This window comes from Apium graveolens, chromosome 5 (assembly GCF_009905375.1).
Source record: "Apium graveolens cultivar Ventura chromosome 5, ASM990537v1, whole genome shotgun sequence".
Classification (NCBI taxonomy): domain Eukaryota; kingdom Viridiplantae; phylum Streptophyta; class Magnoliopsida; order Apiales; family Apiaceae; genus Apium; species Apium graveolens.
In genome coordinates, this window is record NC_133651.1 from 315,044,713 (window position 1) to 315,065,122 (window position 20,410).

The window sequence follows — 20,410 nt, forward strand, 5'->3', positions numbered from 1 at the left end:
ATAGTACTGTACTTGATCAACAATTGCTTTATTTTTGCTGAAGTTGAATCAACGAAAAATCAACAAAATCCGAAACAGTAAACAACAAATATGCAACTTTCTGTTGCGAGGATGCTTATAAAGAATTTTACATAAAAGTTACAGAAAGTAATTACAATACAAGGCTTATTCGAGCTTCCAGCATTATCAATGGCACCGACCGTACAATTTTGCGCATTCTGATTAGAACAATCTTTAATCTATTCTGTAGTTATAGTACCTGCTCCATTCTTGATGTTCATGGAGTTTCACCAGTCACCGGTGAATAAACTCCAAGCTGCTATAAGACCAAGAAAGGCCAGAAGTCTGAACAAACCCGAATCTTTAGACTTTTGTGAAACTCAACTTACTCGTATTACTAAATGGTATGAACTATGAACACACCTCTGAATGATTGGATCTCCATTTCTTTCAATGGTGCACAATGAAGTTATAGTCCCGGCTTGTTGTAAGAATTTGAAATTTAAGCATTGTTATTTTATATTGCTGTAACGTATGCATTAACGGAGTGGACTAACTTTGCAAATCTCAGCATTGAAACCAGCATCCATCAGAAACAGAAGCCATGCACGCTGCTGTTCAGAAAGCCGGTCCCTGGGCCCTTTAACTTCAACAAGCTTTGCCTCACCACTGGTATCTCCATTAAATCGCCATAACAATAAATCAGGCATTCCACTAGACCAGCTTCGGTAATCTTGAGCCAAATGTCTGCAAATAGAGGCCAAACAGGGACCTCCAATGCAAGTAACAATTGCACGAAGATCAGAAAGGGAATGGTTGTCCCACTTCACGCCTCGGCATGCTGTTCCAAAATGTAATTGCCATGAAGTGATGAGAATCTCCTCAGCCATACCATTCTTGACGTTTTGCAGCAGTGATTCTACAAGGCTCTTTCTTGCTTCATAGAAACTATCTGTATCCATATCCAGGGGTGCTGTCTGAAAAGAATAACAAAAGAAACTATTAATCATTTGACCACAGAAGTGAAAGACTGGACTGATGCACATGGAGTGGCAGTCAACAATTATGAAACGAAAACAAAGTTTAACAAATGAAATGTGTCAATGGATAGATAGCTTTCCATTTTTTTGTATATCTTTCAGTTAGAGCATCATTTACTTAATGGTGCAATAAGATGTCTAGTTTTACTGGGTTTAAGGCTTCAGCGCTGAATAAGAACTGATAGTTATATTGTTTAGTGCCGGAGTTAGCTTACCATACGATGTTCTACTAAATGATTAAATTATACCTCAACTGTTTTCATATATAATCAGTGATTGTTATTTTGCTTGCTGTAAGTAATTGAATATAAACATTGTTGCTTACATTTTAACGCCTATTGGTGCTGTGTCCAAAAGTGATTTCATATGCTCAACTAAATGATATTACACCACTCAATTTCACGGATATAATTCTTGGTCATCATCAGTATTAGTTTCATCAGAAGCTGTTACAAACTCAATTAAATTGAATTACTTGGACTAAGTGTCCGATCAGAATATTAGGAATCTAAAATCTAGCTCATTTGTTTTGTATTTGTTATGTATCAGTTGAGTTTTTTTCTGGGGGTTGAGGGGTGAAGGAGGGGGAATAAGAGCTCAGTCTCTATCTTCTGTATAGCTAACTAAATTACCAAACCAAGTGAAGGTCTCAGTACAATGATATAGCTTAGTTACACAAATTCATTGCAGAGATAGGATCATAGGGCTACAAGCAACTCAATTTTTTTTAAAGTTATAACTTCATGTGACTCGACAAAAAAAATGCATGTAAATTAGAAAGAAACTTATACGAAATACAGCACATGCAACTAGAGAGAACCTGATACAAGTTGCGGAAGACATTGGGCACATCAGTAAACATAACATCCCACATTAAGAGTCCAAATATAGTCAACCAAACGCCACTTTCTGCATGAATACCCTGCCAGCCACCACCTTCTCCAGCATAATATTGTAGAGCGAGCTGCTCTACTCCACATTGTTCCCCATCTTCACCATAAAACCTGCTCTTTGTCCCTGTCACACAGTTCAGTGGTCTCCCTTGCACATGAACCTAACATATCCATCAACAAGTGGATTGTTAATAAAGCCAGAAACAAGTCAATATACAACCCTGATCACATAATTCACCTTAATTTACTTGGCACAGAGATTTTTTTCTAGCACATTAACTTCCATTTCCATGGACATGATACATTACTAGAGCTGGAAAGGAATAACACCTAGTTAACTATACAACCCTACTCACGAATATTACCTCTGTTATCTTCCTCTGTACAGATTCTGAAAAGCTTGGAGTTTTCCAACGCCTTGGTGGTTTCCCTAAGCGTAAAACCCTTCTTTGCAGCGAGATTCTTGTACCAGCTCGAACCCAGGGGTCAAGTAGCCCATTTTCAGCAACAATAAGACTCTCATTATGACGCCCTAAATGTTCCAAGTCCATCGACAGTCTCAGAGTCCAGTATCCTCTTCTTTTATCAGAAGTAAAATTCAATAGCAAGCGCTTGAGCAATCTTATTGCATCAATGTACCTGTAAAAGACTGTTAATATCAATACGATGAAGATATAATTAAAAAGCATCCTTAAAGCAGAGATTCACGATAAATAACTGGAGCATCCCCATAGATCAACTAGGTTTGAGTGAAAAATACAACTGACTGATTATTACATGGATCATGCTAACTGATACAACTAAATGTTTAACATCATACATCATTCTGCAAGAGTTTCCACTTGCCACCAATAGATACAAGTAAAGAGCATTGTCTACTGGAAGTGTTTAGGGGATGGACTGAAACAGAGACAGATAGTATCACTACTAGACCTCAAGGTCTTATCAGGGTATGTTCCATGATGCATTATTTCCTTAAGGATTCAACTTTTATAGAACTTAAAATCATATCTTAAATCACAAATAAAGCAGCATCCTATCACCTTATAATCTTTATCTTGAAAGTAGGAGCATCAGAAACTCTTACTAAACAGTGACTTGATTGCCCACCTATAGAGATATCTAGTTATCACTATGACAGAACTGCTGCACAAAATCCTAGATTGTCTATCATAATGTCCATAGAAGATAAAACGTAAAAGGGTTTCTCCCCATCCAGAACAAAGCATCGGAGTAGTACAGGAGTCAGGTGTCAAAAGGATTCCTCGTTGTGACAATCCATGGATCATGACTTAATTTATCTCTGACAATATATTCCTTGCTTCATATTTTCCTAAAAACAGACTACAGAACTGAAAATACTTGAATATTCATAATCATCCGCCAACATTTATCCAATCCATCAAATAGACTTTCATGCTTCCAGTGTACAATCATAGTCCAACTCATGACTTAATTTTTGCACCTACGACAAATTGCTATCAATGGGTATAATTTGTCTACCTGTAAAATAACAAAATGCTGTGCTACTTTAATACTTAGGAATTTAATCATGTCATATTGACCACTACGGAACATTCTACAATAATATTTCATCAGCAAATATCTAACATCTGAAAAAGAAGAAAAATTGAGAAAAATAAGGTGGCCTTAACATATTTTTTTTTTATTTGTTACTCTATTTTCATCAAGTGTCATAATATCTACTTCTAGGACTCTAGCAGTAAGCATATAGGCCATCTTTATAGCAAAAATTTGAAGATAAACATAGAACAATGATGAATTATTTACATACATAATTTTAGAAATGGTTTATAAAAAACTAGCAACTGAATACGAGTTTTAGATTACAGTTTGAAGCAGAGGCACAACCAGAGCAGCTGACCTACCTATTCTCGTGCTCAAGAAAGGAGACCCCCAGAAAGAGCACCTTTGAGTAGACCCAAGAAGATGAAAAACGTGAAAAGAATGGCACCAATGATGATTCATATATTTTCACTGTAGAAGATAATATGCGCGAATCAGATAAATTAATGCACCTCATTACTAACTCACGATTGTTTTCCTCGAGAGCTTGATCCATAATTTGTGCCACTTCAATGGCCTGAGACAGTTAAGTTTTTGATTAATGACATCAGCAAAATCAGTATATAATCCAATAAAAATGTTTATGAAACAGCCAAAACCTCTTCATATGAAAGGAGATCATCTCGGCAAGAAAATATTTGGTCCGATATGATACAATTATAACTTGGATATTTGACAATCCCCATATCTACGAGTAAAAACGTTGACAGGTCCAGCTCCTCGTCTAGAAAGAAAAGCCTCTGCAAGTTGATAAACGTGAAATAGAGAATGTACATTTTATTAATTTATAAAATGTTAATTACAGTAGAATAGGATTTTAACTTGTACAAAAATATTAAGAATGTACCTCAACGCGCCAAATAAGGGACTCAGCTTTTGGAGATATTCGTATACAGACTCCAGTTTTCTCAAAAATCACACTAGATACGTATGGGTGGGAGAAAATCAGTTCAAAACTTTCAGTATAAAAAATGAAAATATTAGGTCGTAAACAATGAAATACCAAGACCACAGGGCAATACCATAATTTATCTTTATATGTCGAAGTGAGCAGAGCAATGAAATCTTGCTTTCTTGAGCCACCGCGTATGGAATTCTAAGACCTCAATGTAAAGTAAGAAAGTGTTAGGGGAAATGACAGAAGTTAACTACATAGCAATAAAACTGTATTTCTGACTCATCAGATGAACATCCAAAATAAACCAATAGAAGGATCCTTACAGCATGATGCCTTCAAGATGTGACACACTGTTACTACCAGAGGAAAAAGATAGATCATATAAAAGAAAAATGTAGGTAAATTAAGGAAGCTCATTCGTTGGTGCAGAAGATGTAGACAAAGAGCTTCATTTATACGTAAGACTATGCTGTCATGTCAAAAGAATTTTGATTTAAGATGGAGGCAGTGGTTGTGCTTATCTATGCAAATTTGCATGAAGATAAGTAGATAAGAACTATAAACCCATTAGAAGTACAAATTCACTTTCCCGAATCATACGTGTTGAAGTCAGAACATGGATTATGACAAATGTCTGGCTCGTATCTGTCCACACAGTATAACTCTTTATGTGTAGTCATCAGAAGCCATCACTCTAGGAGCAGATACTATGATATAAACCATATTTAGGAGGAACCATATGTAACACTCCATTAACGATTCAAATATATAATAATTCTTATAGGGAATTATTATATAAATAGTTAAGATGACACCTAACATTTCAACATATATCTCAGATTGATCCGACTAGTTTATAGGCATAATGATACAAAGTTTATTTAATTAGTAAGCTGTAAACAAACAATGTAGAAGTGCTCTGATTAACATGACTACAGAAAAAAAAACCCTGCTTTTATGGATCTCCCATCTGCACAATAATCCTTATAACCTTTGCAGAGTAATACATTATGTAGTTCAAGTAAAGCATTTATTTTGGAAAGTTGTCAATGGAATCTACTGTGATTAGCCATAAACCTAGTCCAAGGAGCCCTAAAACAATAAAAAATGGGACCATGGACATTTAATAGGTCCAGAAGCAAGAATGGGATGGACCCTAAAACCCTGAGCAGGTCAGTTTAGGTAAGAGGATCAAATAGAAGGCAGAGGCAGCCCATTCTGGATAGTAAGAATTCCATATTTTTCCAAGGAGGTTTCTACGGATATAGTCAACAAGTGTAATATAGGTTTTATCCTACCGGACTTGCTTTCTAATGAAGGATTCTTACTGATGCAATTCAACAATTTTTTAATTTGATTTGGGTATGCGGACCACATCTTTCATTACCTATACTATATCTACGATACAATTTACAACATATCGGAGCTTCTATAATTATAAAGATATATACATTTAGCATGGAATGTTTCTATGCAAATATTGTGCATCTTATATTAGTGAACAGTGTATCTAATTAGGTTATTTCTGCTTGGAGAGAATGGAAAGGGGAAGGAATGGGATTAAAAATTATAAACAAAATATAAGGAGAAAGAAATGAATGTAGAAGAGAATGGCGAACAAACGCGAGGGAGGTAGAAATTGTCTATGATGAAGTATGTAGGGAAAATGAGATAGGTAAATGGAGCATTCCTCCCAAAAATTGGTGGGTTAGAGTTGATTGTTTGAAAAGGAATGGGGAAGGAATACAAATTATAAATACCCCCCCCCCCAATAATAGAGTACAAATCACATACCATTCTCTCATACTTTCCCACCAACCAAGTCAACATAACCTTATTGGCTTTATTCGTGCTTTTATAGACATAGACTTGTATTTCCAGTATTCAAAATTCTCAAAAGCAAAAGCCTGTGCATTCAAAAAGAACATATGGTACACTAAAACAATCACATAGGTTACCGAAATTTCTTATCCAATATAGTTTTATTATATACTATTAGCAGTGCCAGTCAGTATACCAAAAATAAATGCAACATACATAATTACAACTATGCTTATTTTATGACACATTTTCTAACCTTATTCATAGTACTTCTAATTTCACGGAGCTCGCCAACAGCTAGCACATTCAAAAGCTCTTCTAGATCATCTTTCTGAATATCATTCTTCGATTTAATCAAACAAACATAACCTGCTTCTAATCATGAGAAAACATAATTGGTTACCCCAGTATGAACATACAGTAGAATAATACATTGCGGCTGGCTGATGCTTAAGTTGCAAGAATGTTCGTAAAATCCAACATGCAAAGACCTAAAGTTAAACATGATGATAGGACAAATGGCGGAAGATTACCAGAAAGTTCTGTTGCTGCTAATTGGCAATCTAATATTTCACTGTAGGAAATGTTGGCCAACCGAAACCATGGACCTGAATATTGAAATATAAAGTTTCATTAGCAGGTTTTAGGACAAATGTTCTCCATCAGGCAAGAAGCACTAGAATCTAAATACTATTAAAGTTCTAGTGGTAGCTCCCACCACCATATATCATCGCAAATAGGTAGTACCCATACACATGCCAGGCTGCTCCCTGAACCAAATTGGGCATCCGATCTTAAATTAAAGTTACAAAAGCGGACAAATGTTTTGGCAATTATATGTCTACTAAGACACTAAGGTTAGGCCGCCATTATATAACGTCCAATCTTGACATACTATGTTTAGATATACCTCATAATGTTTCAAATAGGTGTATTCAGTTAATAAGTTAACTTACACGTTATATCCTGTGCAAATGCACGAATTTGCTCATTGTAAAGTGTAAATTATAGAATACAGCTACACTAGTGCACAGAAAACACACAGACAAACACATCTTTAGTTTTAAAATTTATCAATTGCAATCTGTCCATATTTAAAACTGGTACATATAGAGAATAAGATCTAAGAAAAAGAAAGCTATTCACTTTGACGAGAAAAGTGAATGAATCTTTGGCATGATATTTGGTATGATCAAGGAGAGAAACTGGTCATCATCACACATGTAGATAGTAATGTATCATATTCTAAACCTTTTCGTGTATATAGCCGAACAAAAAGCCTCTGACCATCCTCCGAAAGTGAAAGAAATGATTCTGACATTAAGAAGCCATAAGGTTGTGAGTGTATATCAATAAGAATGGCTATTTAAATTTAGTAAGAATGTGTTAAATACCTAAAAACGTCTTTTCATCGGTTGTGAGTAGATGAGGATTAGTCTTTAAAACCTCTTGTAACATCAAGATAAAGTTATGCTGGTATTTTTTATTACCGGGAGAAGATTTTTCTAGTTTGACAACATTTAAAACATGCTTCCACAAGGAGTTGAAAATTTGGTTATCTTCGCATTCATTTTCACCAATATACGTCTTCTTGCAACAAACAATCTGAACTGGAATAGCCGCAAGGGCACGGTCAGGAACAGAAGTAATGGAGCCCTGTAACAAATTTCCTTATTAAAACATCAGGATAATGAATCTAGGTATCAGTCCAATGACCACTAACTTTGCAGAGCTAGAAGGAACTGTAATAAAAAACTACAAGATGTGCTATGTTATACTTCATACAACATACTTTAGATCAAAATTTTCATAATGTCTGAAGTAAATGTACAATTTGAAAAACATAACGATTAAAACAACTCTTTATGGGTAAATAAATGAATTTTATGGGTACAGATAATGAACCAAGGTTTATTCAAGCATAAATTGAACTTGTGTCAGTAAGTCTAAAGAACAGACAGAAAAGATGAAGTTCCCTTACCTCAAAGCACAAACCAAATTTATCCATTAAAGGTGATAGGTATTGGGCTAATTCTCGTGGGAGAAAACCAACTGTTTTAGTACTTTCAGAATCTGCAGTGAGAACCTGGCCCAAAGGCCCATGCAACACGTTTAATTCCTTATAACGGAGCAACAAACTCTAATCAATTGAATATGCCAGTTAAAAGTAAGGAACCTTGATGGCATTAGGATCTTTGGAGTTATTAGGATCTCTCATAAGAGATATGGTATCCCCAGGGTTTAGCTCCACCTTGTCACAAAATCTCCTGGCTACAATATTACTTAAAAGATTATATCCATATATGTCATCCACAGTTTCAGCAGTGTGAGGTATAGAAATCTGAGGGGATGCTGGAGGGCTATTCTCTATATGATTCAATTTTCCATTGAGAACTGGAGTTTCTACAGAAGCAAATGCAGGTGTGTGTAGAATATGATCTCTACTATCACTCGTTTCACATTTTAGGCTGTAATCATTTTCAGCAACAGGGTCACTAGACTTGTTGACAAAATCATGCACATAATTATCCAGACCAGTCTGCACCGCACCAAATTCAGTTTGTTTTGACTTGCTCGAATCCCGACTAAAGTTCCAATCAAGGAGCGTGCGCTGGCTCAACTTTCGTTTAGTGCCTCTAGCTAGACAATCATCTGCATTCAAAAGCACTAATAAGATCGCCTTAAAACCATTATTTTAATGAACTAAACAATCAAATATTACTTTACAATGTGCAATGAATTTTGGCATCTCAATTCCGACCATTAAATCAAAAAACAAGCACTGCTGGTCTTTAAAAACTTTGAAATTATTTTATAGAGTCCCTCAGAATCTTCGTTCCGCCACTATTTCTACTTAAACAACCTCAACAAAACAAAAAAAAACGATACAAAAAACACACTAAGTTAAAATATACAAATTCAAGTCAAATATCAAAGATGCAGTAGAACAATATCAATAAACATATACCGAGTTATCATACACGTTATTCTAAAATACAAAAATTCAATTCAAACATTTAAAATGCAGTTAAACAGTCTTAATAAACATATACCTAGACGAGACCTGACAATCCGATCATACACGCTAATCTAGAATACAATAATTCAAGTCAAACATCAAAAATGCAGTTAAACAATCTCGATAAACAAATCCCTAAATGAGAATTAATAATCCGCTCACACACTAATCTAAAATACAAAAATTCAATTCAATCGTCAAAAAAAGCAGTTCAACAATCTCGAAAAACAAATACCTAAATTAGAATTAATAATCCGATCACACACACTAATCTAAAATACAAAAATTCAATTCAATCATCAAAAGCGCAATTCAACAATCTCGAAAAAACAAATACCTAAATGAGAATTAATAATCCCATCATCGCCTCGAACATTACTCTGACAAACAGGACAGGTCACCCAATCCGAATCCGAATCCGAATCCATTTTCGTGTTCGAATAGCCTTCACCTCCACCTCCACCTTCACCTTCACCTCCATTTCTCTCATCACTCTAAAATCAAACAAATCAATCAAATCAACTATACATACACGAGAATCTCGATAAATGAATATTCGCTAAATAAATAATCTCGTCAACTGAATATTTTTTTCGGTCCAAACATAACAGAGCCTTGCTAAATTGAATAATCTCGATTAATGAATAAAATATTTCGATCTCACGAATATTCATTTATCGAGGTTCAATTGTACTACATAAACATATAAAAAGTGTAATAAATACGAAAAATTGTAGTTAAAAGTGACCAGTGAGATCGGAATGGAGAGAATGGAGTGGCGATTAGGGAGATAACGACGTCGTTTTCCGATTAATCTGATTAAGCTTTCTCTTCCTCTTAGCATAACTGTAGAGTTGTGTTTAGGGTTTGTTTGTTGTTTTTTTGCCCTAATTTTGATTTTTGTAGTAGCTTGTGTTGTACATTTCTGTACCTCTTGTTGTTCATTTATAGTCCACGAAATTTAACTGTGGAGCTCAAGTCTTGTTTTTCTCCCGCCCAAATTGACCGTTCCCGCCGATTTATGAGTTTTTGGGGTTTAATCACAAAATTTAATTGTGTTTTTAAAGGTTACTAATGAATATAAAGAAGTTAAATTAGTGCTGCAAACGAACATAATCGAGTCAAGTTCTGTCCGAAACGAATCGAGCTTAATTTTATTTTAAAATGAGGTGGGCCGAGTTTAATAATTAAGTCGAAAGTGATGTTCAAGGTCGGCTCGTTTATAACCGAGCCGAGCCCGAGCCGAACACGAGTTTGTTGACGAATACTCCCTCCGTCCCTAAAAACGTTTCCTCTTTGTGTTGGACACGTTTGCCAATGCACACTTTTGATCGTTAATATCTTTAAATTCGTATTAGTATTAAATATAAAAATTTCACTGTATTAAAGTGCTGATAAATACAAATTCAACGAGATCACTCGTGACTATGTTTGATATTATAGATTAGACGTAAATTAGTAGTCAATCGTTTACCGTGAACAGTCCCAAAAGTCAATATATGAACATCATTTTGGGACGGAGGGAGTAATTGAATTCGAGCCAAGTCGAGTTGTTCATCAATAATTCGCATATATTTTTTAATTGACCAATATTAAAGTATAATTTATAATTTTACAAGTTGTATCGAAGTCAAATACTTCTTTTATCTTTAAAGCGTTTAACGTGGGCATAGCATACTCTAATTTAAATAAACTGATTGAACTAAATAAATCATAATATTATAATTTGATCTTGTAACTTGAAGGGTGTTTACCTTGGTTCAATAAATTCAAAAGATATTAATTATTATTGGTGACCTTAAATACTCTTTTCCCTTTTAATTAATAGAGAAATTTGATGATAATAAAATTCCGGGATTTTATTGCTAAAATTGAGATATGGGTCGGTGATTTTATGATTTTATTGACAAGCACAAAACTTGCAAATATATAAAGACATATCCGCAAGATATAGGCTAAGTAGATCTTTCTTAGATAGATATTATTAGTATTTCGATTAATTCATTTCTATTATCCGATTAATCACTATAAGATAGTATTTGTTATAGGGATTTTCTATCGTGTGTTCAAGGGCACACATTAGTCACTAACGAAATGAGCTCTTCTTATTGGTGGTTAAATAATAAATGTTAATGATCCCCTGCATTCATATCAATTCCACCAATAAAAAGAGTTCATTTTTTATTAGAGTTAGTGACTAATGTATGTCCTTGGGCACACATTAGAAAGACCGTTTGTTATAAATTATTATTCCTATCTTCTACAGCGGTCCAGGACCATGATAAGGGACACCAAAATGCTTAACGAACATTTATCTCTATTAAATTTCTTGTTTGAAATTTTGATATGAAATTTGGATTTTAACATTTAGAGTTATCTATAAAATAATAGTACAACTTAGCTTCATTATAACTACGACATTTTTTTTTCGAAATACAAAATATAATATCCACCATGAAGATGATTCTTTGATTCGAGAAATTTTATTATCTAACCGAAGAGCATAATTACTTTTAAACATTTAAACACTAAAATGTATCGAATGTCTTAACTGAAATGTCGTAAATCATTTACTGCCTTAGCCTTGAACATATGCTAAAACTTGTTTTGAGAATGAAATAACTACAAATCTAGATGCTCACATCATTCTATAAAAGATACCTGTTAGGATAAACAAAAACTTCAAGAGATACAGGAAACATACAGGGGAGATCTTATCTTGCAATTCCCCAACACAATCATAGGACCTACTCAATATTTCCTCTAAAACTTATATACTTTCATACAGCATTGCAGAGACGTATATCATGATCATACGATATTCTTTAGAAGGTTTACACATCCCATATTCCCATGTTACCATTGCCGCTTCTCATTTCTGTACACGAAGAATATATCCCGTGATGCGCTGATCTCTCTTTAATATTGAAGAAAACGAAACAAATCAGTATGGTATACCAAGAAATCCTCTCCATATCCCGCGACAAAAAAACTTATGATTCCGGTGAATAATCTAACAATGCAAACTTTACATGCATGCCGATTTTACCATCATCGGTTACTAGCTTAGCAGCAGTAACTAACCAATGACCCGGGGTGTCATGTGGACCCCGAACAACCTCATTCACATCTACGTATCTAAGAAGTTTCTTTGAACGCAGCGGCACAGGTGGTCCTTCGGGGTATACCCCAGAGTTCAGGGCAGCCGGCAGCTGCTTTGGTACATCAGTAACAGTTCTCTGGGTGAATGAGAAGGTTGTACTTATATTTGTGAGGAAACCTGACTTTCGAGAAGCTTGTTGTGCAGCTGCCCACTCGGTCTTCCTAATAGTGCAGTTGGGTAGGTAGGTATATAGCAAACGAAGATGAAGTATTGTCTTTGGCCATTGCCCCTTGCTGACCAGCTGAGCACCTGTCACGACAAATGCACCACCCGACTCTCGACCTTGTATCCAATTGGGGTCATGCTTAACCACTGAGGAACACACATTTGAAAATTTCTTCCATCTCACTGGTTCCAAGAACTGCTCATTTGATTCGTAGTCATCTGACCCACGCCATTGACATGCTATAGAAGAGTTAACTGAAGCAAGCTCCATTATGTTTGGAAGGCTGGAAAGATGCTGCACATGTACTGCCAACTGGTTGCATTTCTTACCTTCTAGGAACAAACGAAGGCCGACAACTGGTTTTTTACAACTTGCAACCTGATTAATTTCAAATATGAGAAATTTGAAGTGTATAATACAACATACTACCAAAAAAAAATCCTCAAATTATAGGAAACATCCACATCACTCAATACTTGCGCTATTTCATCACCATAATGTTGGGATTAAACCCAATAGGTAGTATGGTCTTGGTAATAGAAAACATAATTGAATTGGGTAATAATTGTATGGGTAGACAATTATTATCATAATTGAGTTGGGTAATAATTGTATGTGTTGACAATTATTATTATAATGGGAATAGGTAATAATTGTATGGGTAAACAATTATTATTGTAATCAGATTAGGTATGTTTTGTTGGCTAAGTTTGTGATGGCTATATATACATAGTCATGTTATTGTTTTGATGTATGCTTGAGTATTGTTTGACTTAAGTATCGCTTGAGTGAATACCGTTTGGTGAGATTGATTGTATTATTGATAATTGTTTTGATTAATAATACAAGTTGAAACGTGGGTTTTTCCGCGTCATATATTGAGTGTGTGTTTTGCATTGTTTGTTTGGTTCTATACTTGTGTGTGTTCCCCCTAACACATAATTTATACACTTAACAGATACAATCAGCCTACTGTACTTTAAGACATCATCGGCCAAAAACTACAGCAGAATACCTAAATTCTTCTTTTCATTTTGATCTCTGTTGCAGATGCACAGAAAATTTGTAAAACAGAACAACAAATTAGATGTTTATAACTAATACAAACAAGTGTAAGGCTTTACAAGCGAGTATCTACAACATCGACCCAAGTAATTTAAGTCACTAGTAACACCTACATGTTTGTAAAATGTTTGTAAAATAATAAAGTCACAATTGTGTAACACATTTAATGCTAAGCAAATCATATTTAAAATGTTCCAACACTCCGAAAAAAACAAAAAAGTTCCTTCGGACTTCAGAGTTCACAAAATTTAAAATTGATTTTTAGCTATGTTACTCGGACTCTTCATTTTACCTTCGAGTACCCATGTCGGACACTTGACACTCGGACATGGACCCTCGGACTTCGGACTTGGACACTAATTTTAGGCCAAGAACATGTTTATTTTTCAAAATGTTACTAAGTCCGATACTTGGACATGTATCCATGTCAGGTTACTTTTAGCCGAGTCCGAGTAACATAGATTTTTAGGCCAATAGGAACAGCTAAACTTTGTAAAACAGCTTTGACAAGGTACAGGCTTACCAATACTATGCATAACTACTAAATATAACAGACAGACCATGTTGGTAAACTTGAAATCAAGTTCTAGACGATTACAGAATCTGAGTTCTTTAAAATGAAAACTAGAGATGTTGATATATAATAAATGCCCGAAATATATGGCTCCACTTTGAGACAGATTACCTTTAAAAAAGGAATGATTATGCTTGTGCATAGATTGACAAATTACCTGGGTGGAGCTCACATTAATCTTGGGGCCCAAGAAAGCAAATTGCAGCGAAGGACACGAAGTCTTTTTCCTTTGATGCCTAAGAGGCAGTTCACAAAACAATGGGGCCCATTGTCTGGGAACTTGGAATTCCAAGAAAAAATGTAAATCCTCCAGAGCAGGCTTATCTGAAGAATGAGTTTTAGTTACTAATGTATTATGAAGTTATACAATATCATACAGCGTAAATTAAACTGATAATTGTAGAAGGTGCTGAGGGCTTCCTCAACACATTCCTTCGAATTATCCAGATTTATGTTCCTCAACATCTACGCTAAGAAAAATATAGAACGACCCCAATTGCATATATTACGTAGCATGTGACTTCATCTACCATCACTCGCTCTCCCATGTAATACTAGACTTATCTTGACTTGTCTTATAAGTCTATGAGTTATTCTTTGCACCTTAAACACTATATACGTTGCTTGGTATCACAACAACTATGTTTTACAAAAGAATTATACTGCAGGGTTGGGTTAAGGAAATTACGAGAGCGGTTGCTGCTAGAAAAGAAAGAGCATACTCACAACGTAGATATAAGTTGATTGCATGACTAAGATAGCCACTTCCTGGAACCCCGGCGAGGAGAGAAGTGATAGGTACAAGTTTAAAAGAAATTGCTTCAGGGTGGGAAGCCACTGTCTGAAGCCAATTGGAATGGCTTTGTGAAAATACATCCCCTCCTCTTTTTGATGAAATAATGGTGAGGCCCTGTTCCAAATTAGTTCATATATTCACGGCCCACATTTTTGTTTATCAGAAGGCATAAGATGTTTAGAGCCTTACATCTTTGCTTGATGTTTCTGTGATGCTGGTGAATTGCATGGTATGCTGCTGCAACATACGATTAAAGACCTCGGGAACCTATACAATTTGATATACAATTAGAAACATCACATTAAAAATTCATTAAAAACAGCAGAACGTGCAATAAACCTTCTGTTTTCCATCTCTTGTCTTCCTCTCTAGTAGGGGACTCCTCCCATCCGAAAAGATATGATCTCCAAGATCCTCTAAATAAGCTCGCAGGTCAGCAGGAGAAATTCCTGAGGAAGGTCGCTGTTTGATACAAATTATATCTTGACCTCCAACAGCCAACCCCACAATTATGTGAGTTCCATAGGTTTGGATAAACCTGAAGCAAAAGAAAAAAAACATAATGTATCCAGATCACTTCTAGCACAGAGCGCCAAGGTATTGCAAGACTAAATTCTAGAAACAAAAGACTTTTTGTCAGGTGGAACCAAAGGATATCTTCATTATGATCCCTCGCTAAACCTAGTCTAGAACTTTTTTAACTACCCTCAAAGACACTCAAAAAAACAATGCATTACTAATATTGACTTCTTTAGCCCAAGTCCAATTATAATTGAGTTTATGCTGAGTGACCAAAAACTACCTTGATAAGGATGCAGGATTCCAGTGAGAAGGAACAGACTTCTTAACCTTGTCATGCAGTACTAGTGGAGATGCTACCAGGTGTAGATAATACAATGAGATAAAATACCCATCAAAAGCAAGATGATCCACTTCTGCAGTATCGTTTAACCATGAACCACTTAAATCAAACATGGCATTGAAGTATCCTGAAGGTACTTTTCCTTGTACGGAAGATTTTTGATTTAGTAACTCTGACATCTGCAGCAAAGGAACCAGCGAAAAGAAAACAAGATGGATTTAAACTATAGTTCGTAGATTTAAATGCAGATCCATCAGGAATAGCTATTCCCTTATTTATAGCAACGGAACTCCCGCGGTGTCACGGAAAGCTCTGGTTGTTAACTCTTCTATGGAACAATCAGTAGTGCAGTTCAGATGCAAAATAGAGGGATCAATGACCCCTCGGATTTTAAAAATGGTGAGGAAAGAGAGAAAGTATTGGTTATCGAGAGCGTGTTCACAGATCTTTAAAAAAGTAAAAAAACAAACTTGAGTTGATGAAACCTCAACTTTGTATAGTGAAAATAGTAATTATTTAAGTATAATTCGTAAAAGAATCAAGACAGGTGTAGTTTAGATGCGGAATAGGGAAATCCATTGCATGTACACCTGCTAAAATGCTAACAATATAAATATTTCGTTATTAACAGCGTACTCAAAAAAAATATCAAAAACCAAAGTCGATGAAACCTTAGTTTACTTCGAAAGCGTAAGAAAAATTAATCAGATATAACATACTAAAAGTTCATGACTACGGAAAATTTTTAAATAAGAAATTTCATAGATCCTCACTACTACATAAGATAAATAAATTATAACTGTTTCCTACTAATAAAAGTCCGTAATGAAAAGACTGCTACATGCTAGGACACCAATCAGGCATAAGACAAACTCAATGTGTGACCGCACAATCATGTCATTGGACGAAATTAATTAATATATACTGTCTATGGTCTATGGAGTGCGTAAACATATCTACGCACAATACACCCTAGCTCTTGAGGACCCAATAAGCTTCGACAAGTGATTCTCTCGACTCGCCAACAATAAAGTCAATAGTATAAGCAGATTCTCACTTTTGCGCCGCTAAACAAAAAGTGGACATCTTCTAACATTAGTATATAAAGGCAGAAAAAGATAAAGACATACTTCTCACAAAGTATATCTTCCTCAAACCAGGGGAACAAATATATTATCACCAAAGGGTACAGTAGGAGATCATATAAAACTTTTTGTCAATAGCATCCTCAATAAATTCTGGAAAGCGAAAAATTTAATAAATTCTTGTAAAGTTCCTTTCAAAAACTTCAACATCGTCTAAAGTATTACAATAATCTTCCTAAAGAAGCTTTATATACTCATTAAGCATTCTAGTTCCATAAGACATACGCCTATCACTGCAAATTGGTGAGCATCACCATCATTCATCACACTACCTCATTGTCTAGCTCAAATCAAATGCGCTTTATATTGTTTAAACGCAATAAAGCCCTACCGTCCTCTCTTCCTTTATCACTCCCGTAATTTAAAGCAAGCTTAAATTAGAACTTTCTCATATATCTAGATGAGAAAAATGCACCTATGTACGTACATTGGAAAATTACAAGAGTACATAGTATATTTTACCGATGAGAAGTCAAAGTTCAAAAACTACAAAAGTACCCTCCATGTATTAACATTAAAAATTCTCTATCACCTAAGTTAGGTGAGTCCGTACTAAGTACTTAATAGTATTTTACTCTACATAGATAATTACAAGTTAAAACTTTTATTCAAAACAAAATTAAAAAAAAAACATTATGAAACTATACTTTATAAAAGCCTCGAAATACGTGCAAATAGTAAACATATAGAACTCAACCGGACGGAGGGAGTACTTATTAGTATTTTACTCTACATAGATAATCACCTAAGTTAGGATGAGTCCGTACTAAGGGCTTGCTCCCGAGTTTTTTAACGGGAAGGAAGGAAGTGATTAGGAGGTAAAGTACTTTCATCCCATTTTTGGAGTGAAAGATTGTCAAATTTGCATTCATTACCACTTGTTTTCGCTCCTTTTAAAAACTCGGGAGCACGATTACGGAAGTAAGTGAAACTACTTTACTTATCCTTCACTTGCTTTCCTTCATTCTTAAAACTCGGGAGCCCTCACTTGCTTTCCTTTCAATTTTTAAACTCGCGAGCAAGGGGTAAGTACTTATTAGTATTTTACTCTACATAGATAATTACAAGTTAAATCGCGCTAAAATTGTTCAAAACTCCTTCAAACACAACTAATAAATTCCAATTTACATCAATCAAAGCATACCTCAAACACACAATCATTTCACATCAAAATCACACATAAAAAACCCGAACCTACATAAATTCCACTTAATTCCAATCACAAACACAAAAACACCAAAACCGAAACAAACACCAAAAAATAAGTCAAAATTACTTGATTAAAAGTGAGAACATCAGACTTGAACCGAGTACGATCGCCTTTATCGCAACGAATACACTCGGGAACACTCCGAATAACACCACCACTGCTGCTACCGCCACCAGGAAGCACCACATCTCGGTGATTACTCTGATCCAAAACAACTAATCTTCCATCGCTAGAATCAGGACATCGCTTAGCGAACTTTAATCGAAAATCGCTTGCTAAATCAAACCCTAACCCTAGTGATTCCATTGCTGCTACTCCTATTGCCCCTCTTTCACCTTCCATACTCATTTCTGTGTGTAATTTCAGTGGACTTACAATTGTGAAATTGTGTAATATTATGTGTTTTTGTTATACTGCCTGCCCTGCCATTTCGATTGTTTACATTTTTTTCAATTGTTTACATTTTTTAGAGAGGGTTCGACACGTATTTTTAAAAGGTACATATTATGTATAGTTCTGTAAATTTTTTTTACAATTTTGTTTTTCTGAATAAAAATAAAAATATTTAACTTTTATTCAGAAAAAGGAAATTATAAAAATAAGTTAGATAACTATACTTTTTATGTATCTTAAAATACGTATCGGAAACATCCTCAAAAATGTAAACAATTGGAAGGGAGGGGGAGTAATTATTAGTATAGGATATAGCTCACTTTTTTGGAAATTTTCGAAAATAGTACTGTAGAGGGTAGTGTGGTGAGTATTATTCCGTCAAAATGAATTAGCCACTTACGAAATTATTATTAGAGTAATTTGATTTAAATTTCAATTTTTTTAAAAATTAGGTATTTCGAGTTTGAAATCGGTCGAAATCTAATGGCGAATTCATCCAATTTTGTTGATTGTCGAGTACACCACATATATGAAAAACATCGTGATTTAATGTACAAACAAATCACGGGCTTATAAAATGATAAAACTCATTTTAAAAATTTACGAGAACAGATACTTGCTTATATACTCATTTATAAGATTATAAGACGCCCGCAATGATTGGCTCAGCTGGTTAAAGAGGAAATAACTATCTTCTTGGTCACAGGTTCGAATCTCACGGAGGAGAATTTATGATTATGTCTCCTAAGTCAGACCCGGTGCGCACCCGAAATGTAGCGGCTGCGGCTTACCTACGATAAAAAAAAGATTATAAGAAATATTTGTTTAAAATAATAATTTTTGATATATTATTTTATATTTGAAAATAAAATTTCTTTTCTTAAATAAAATAAAATTTTAAGAAAATGATATTAATAATTATTTATTATTTATTTTAAAAATAAATAAGTGGTTCGAATAAAATGAGACGAACGAATGAATAAATATTTTGGGATTTGATTTTATAAACGGATATATACAGGGGTGACGAGGACAGGTAAGCAGCTACAGGGTGGGTGTTGACTAGTTTTGATTTCTTCACCGCCTTTCCAGATGAGTGACCACATTTTTTAAACAAACAATGACAAATTTTCTCGTCTTTTTTTTTCTTTTAAGGAAATTAGTAGGGACATCTATTTTTTTAATTTAATTTTTATGGATAAAATACGTATTTCACATCATCTATCTATTATATATATAATAGAGCAAATAGGGGTCGGGGAGACAATTTATTCCAAATTACTAATTTACCCCTCAATAATAAATACAAATAATTGTCAAATTTAATACCATGTATTAATTACACTTAAGTCATTATTACTCCTTATTAATAAATATAAATAATTGTCATATTTAATAACATATATTAATTACACCTAACTCGTTAATATTAATAATTTTATATATGTTATCATTTATCATTGAATATTAACAACCTATAATTAGATATCTAAAATTTAATAATATTTGTCTGTATATATACTAAATTCTGTTCTTTTTTTGAAGGCTTTATATAAAATAAATTTATTTTCAGCAAATAAATTTAATATGTTAGCTAATCTGAAAATGACAATGTTAGTGTATCAGGTATTAAATTCAAGAAATATAATAGATATTCTTTTTGTATATGAATAAAATAATGGGTTATGAGGGGGTTTATAATAAAGTTGAGATTCTTATTACATGACCAAATCGAATATAAACTAAGACTGGTTTGAAAATTTTGAATATATATAATA

The 20,410-nt window shown here is 34.3% G+C and overlaps 2 protein-coding genes across 3 annotated transcripts; both read right to left on the reverse strand.

The window, feature by feature from the left end:
* Nucleotides 1-12: 12 nt before the first annotated feature.
* LOC141659475 (fanconi-associated nuclease 1 homolog) lies at nucleotides 13-10,191 on the reverse strand. 2 transcript variants are annotated; one of them, XM_074466363.1, is made up of 15 exons: nucleotides 10,007-10,191; nucleotides 9,596-9,752; nucleotides 8,416-8,891; nucleotides 8,221-8,325; nucleotides 7,634-7,895; nucleotides 7,491-7,553; nucleotides 6,773-6,847; nucleotides 6,496-6,608; nucleotides 4,543-4,616; nucleotides 4,368-4,440; nucleotides 4,120-4,260; nucleotides 3,823-4,037; nucleotides 2,299-2,572; nucleotides 1,861-2,094; nucleotides 13-977 (listed from the first exon to the last, which is right to left on the reverse strand). In XM_074466363.1, exons 1-15 carry the CDS (start codon nucleotides 10,100-10,102, stop codon nucleotides 540-542), a joined length of 2,796 nt encoding a protein of 931 aa, XP_074322464.1. In that variant the 5' UTR covers nucleotides 10,103-10,191; the 3' UTR covers nucleotides 13-539. The 2 variants fall into 2 exon arrangements, with proteins under 2 accessions (XP_074322464.1, XP_074322463.1); XM_074466362.1 differs by having other exon boundaries at nucleotides 6,496-6,614.
* A 1,601-nt stretch (nucleotides 10,192-11,792) lies between these two features.
* LOC141659477 (MACPF domain-containing protein At1g14780-like) lies at nucleotides 11,793-18,640 on the reverse strand. The gene is made up of 7 exons (XM_074466365.1): nucleotides 18,306-18,640; nucleotides 15,825-16,063; nucleotides 15,362-15,560; nucleotides 15,212-15,289; nucleotides 14,953-15,136; nucleotides 14,384-14,550; nucleotides 11,793-12,965 (listed from the first exon to the last, which is right to left on the reverse strand). The coding sequence occupies exons 1-7, from the start codon at nucleotides 18,585-18,587 to the stop codon at nucleotides 12,252-12,254; spliced, it is 1,863 nt and encodes a 620-aa protein (XP_074322466.1). The 5' UTR covers nucleotides 18,588-18,640; the 3' UTR covers nucleotides 11,793-12,251.
* Between the last annotated feature and the right edge of the window lie 1,770 nt (nucleotides 18,641-20,410).

Bases quoted from the DNA above. Each gene is read 5' to 3' on its own strand.
- LOC141659477 (XM_074466365.1), bottom strand. From the start codon at position 18,587: ATGAGTATGGAAGGTGAAAGAGGGGCAATAGGAGTAGCAGCAATGGAA. The intron at 15,561-15,824 runs GTAGTTTTTGGT...CTTTTGCTTCAG, and splicing joins AATCCTGCATCCTTATCAAG to GTTTATCCAAACCTATGGAA. The intron at 12,966-14,383 runs GTAATTTGTCAA...GAAATTAATCAG, and splicing joins TTAATGTGAGCTCCACCCAG to GTTGCAAGTTGTAAAAAACC.
- LOC141659475 (XM_074466362.1), bottom strand. From the start codon at position 10,102: ATGCTAAGAGGAAGAGAAAGCTTAATCAGATTAATCGGAAAACGACGT. The intron at 4,038-4,119 runs GTTTTGGCTGTT...TAACTGTCTCAG, and splicing joins ATCTCCTTTCATATGAAGAG to GCCATTGAAGTGGCACAAAT. The intron at 978-1,860 runs GTTCTCTCTAGT...TATTCTTTTCAG, and splicing joins TCTTCCGCAACTTGTATCAG to ACAGCACCCCTGGATATGGA.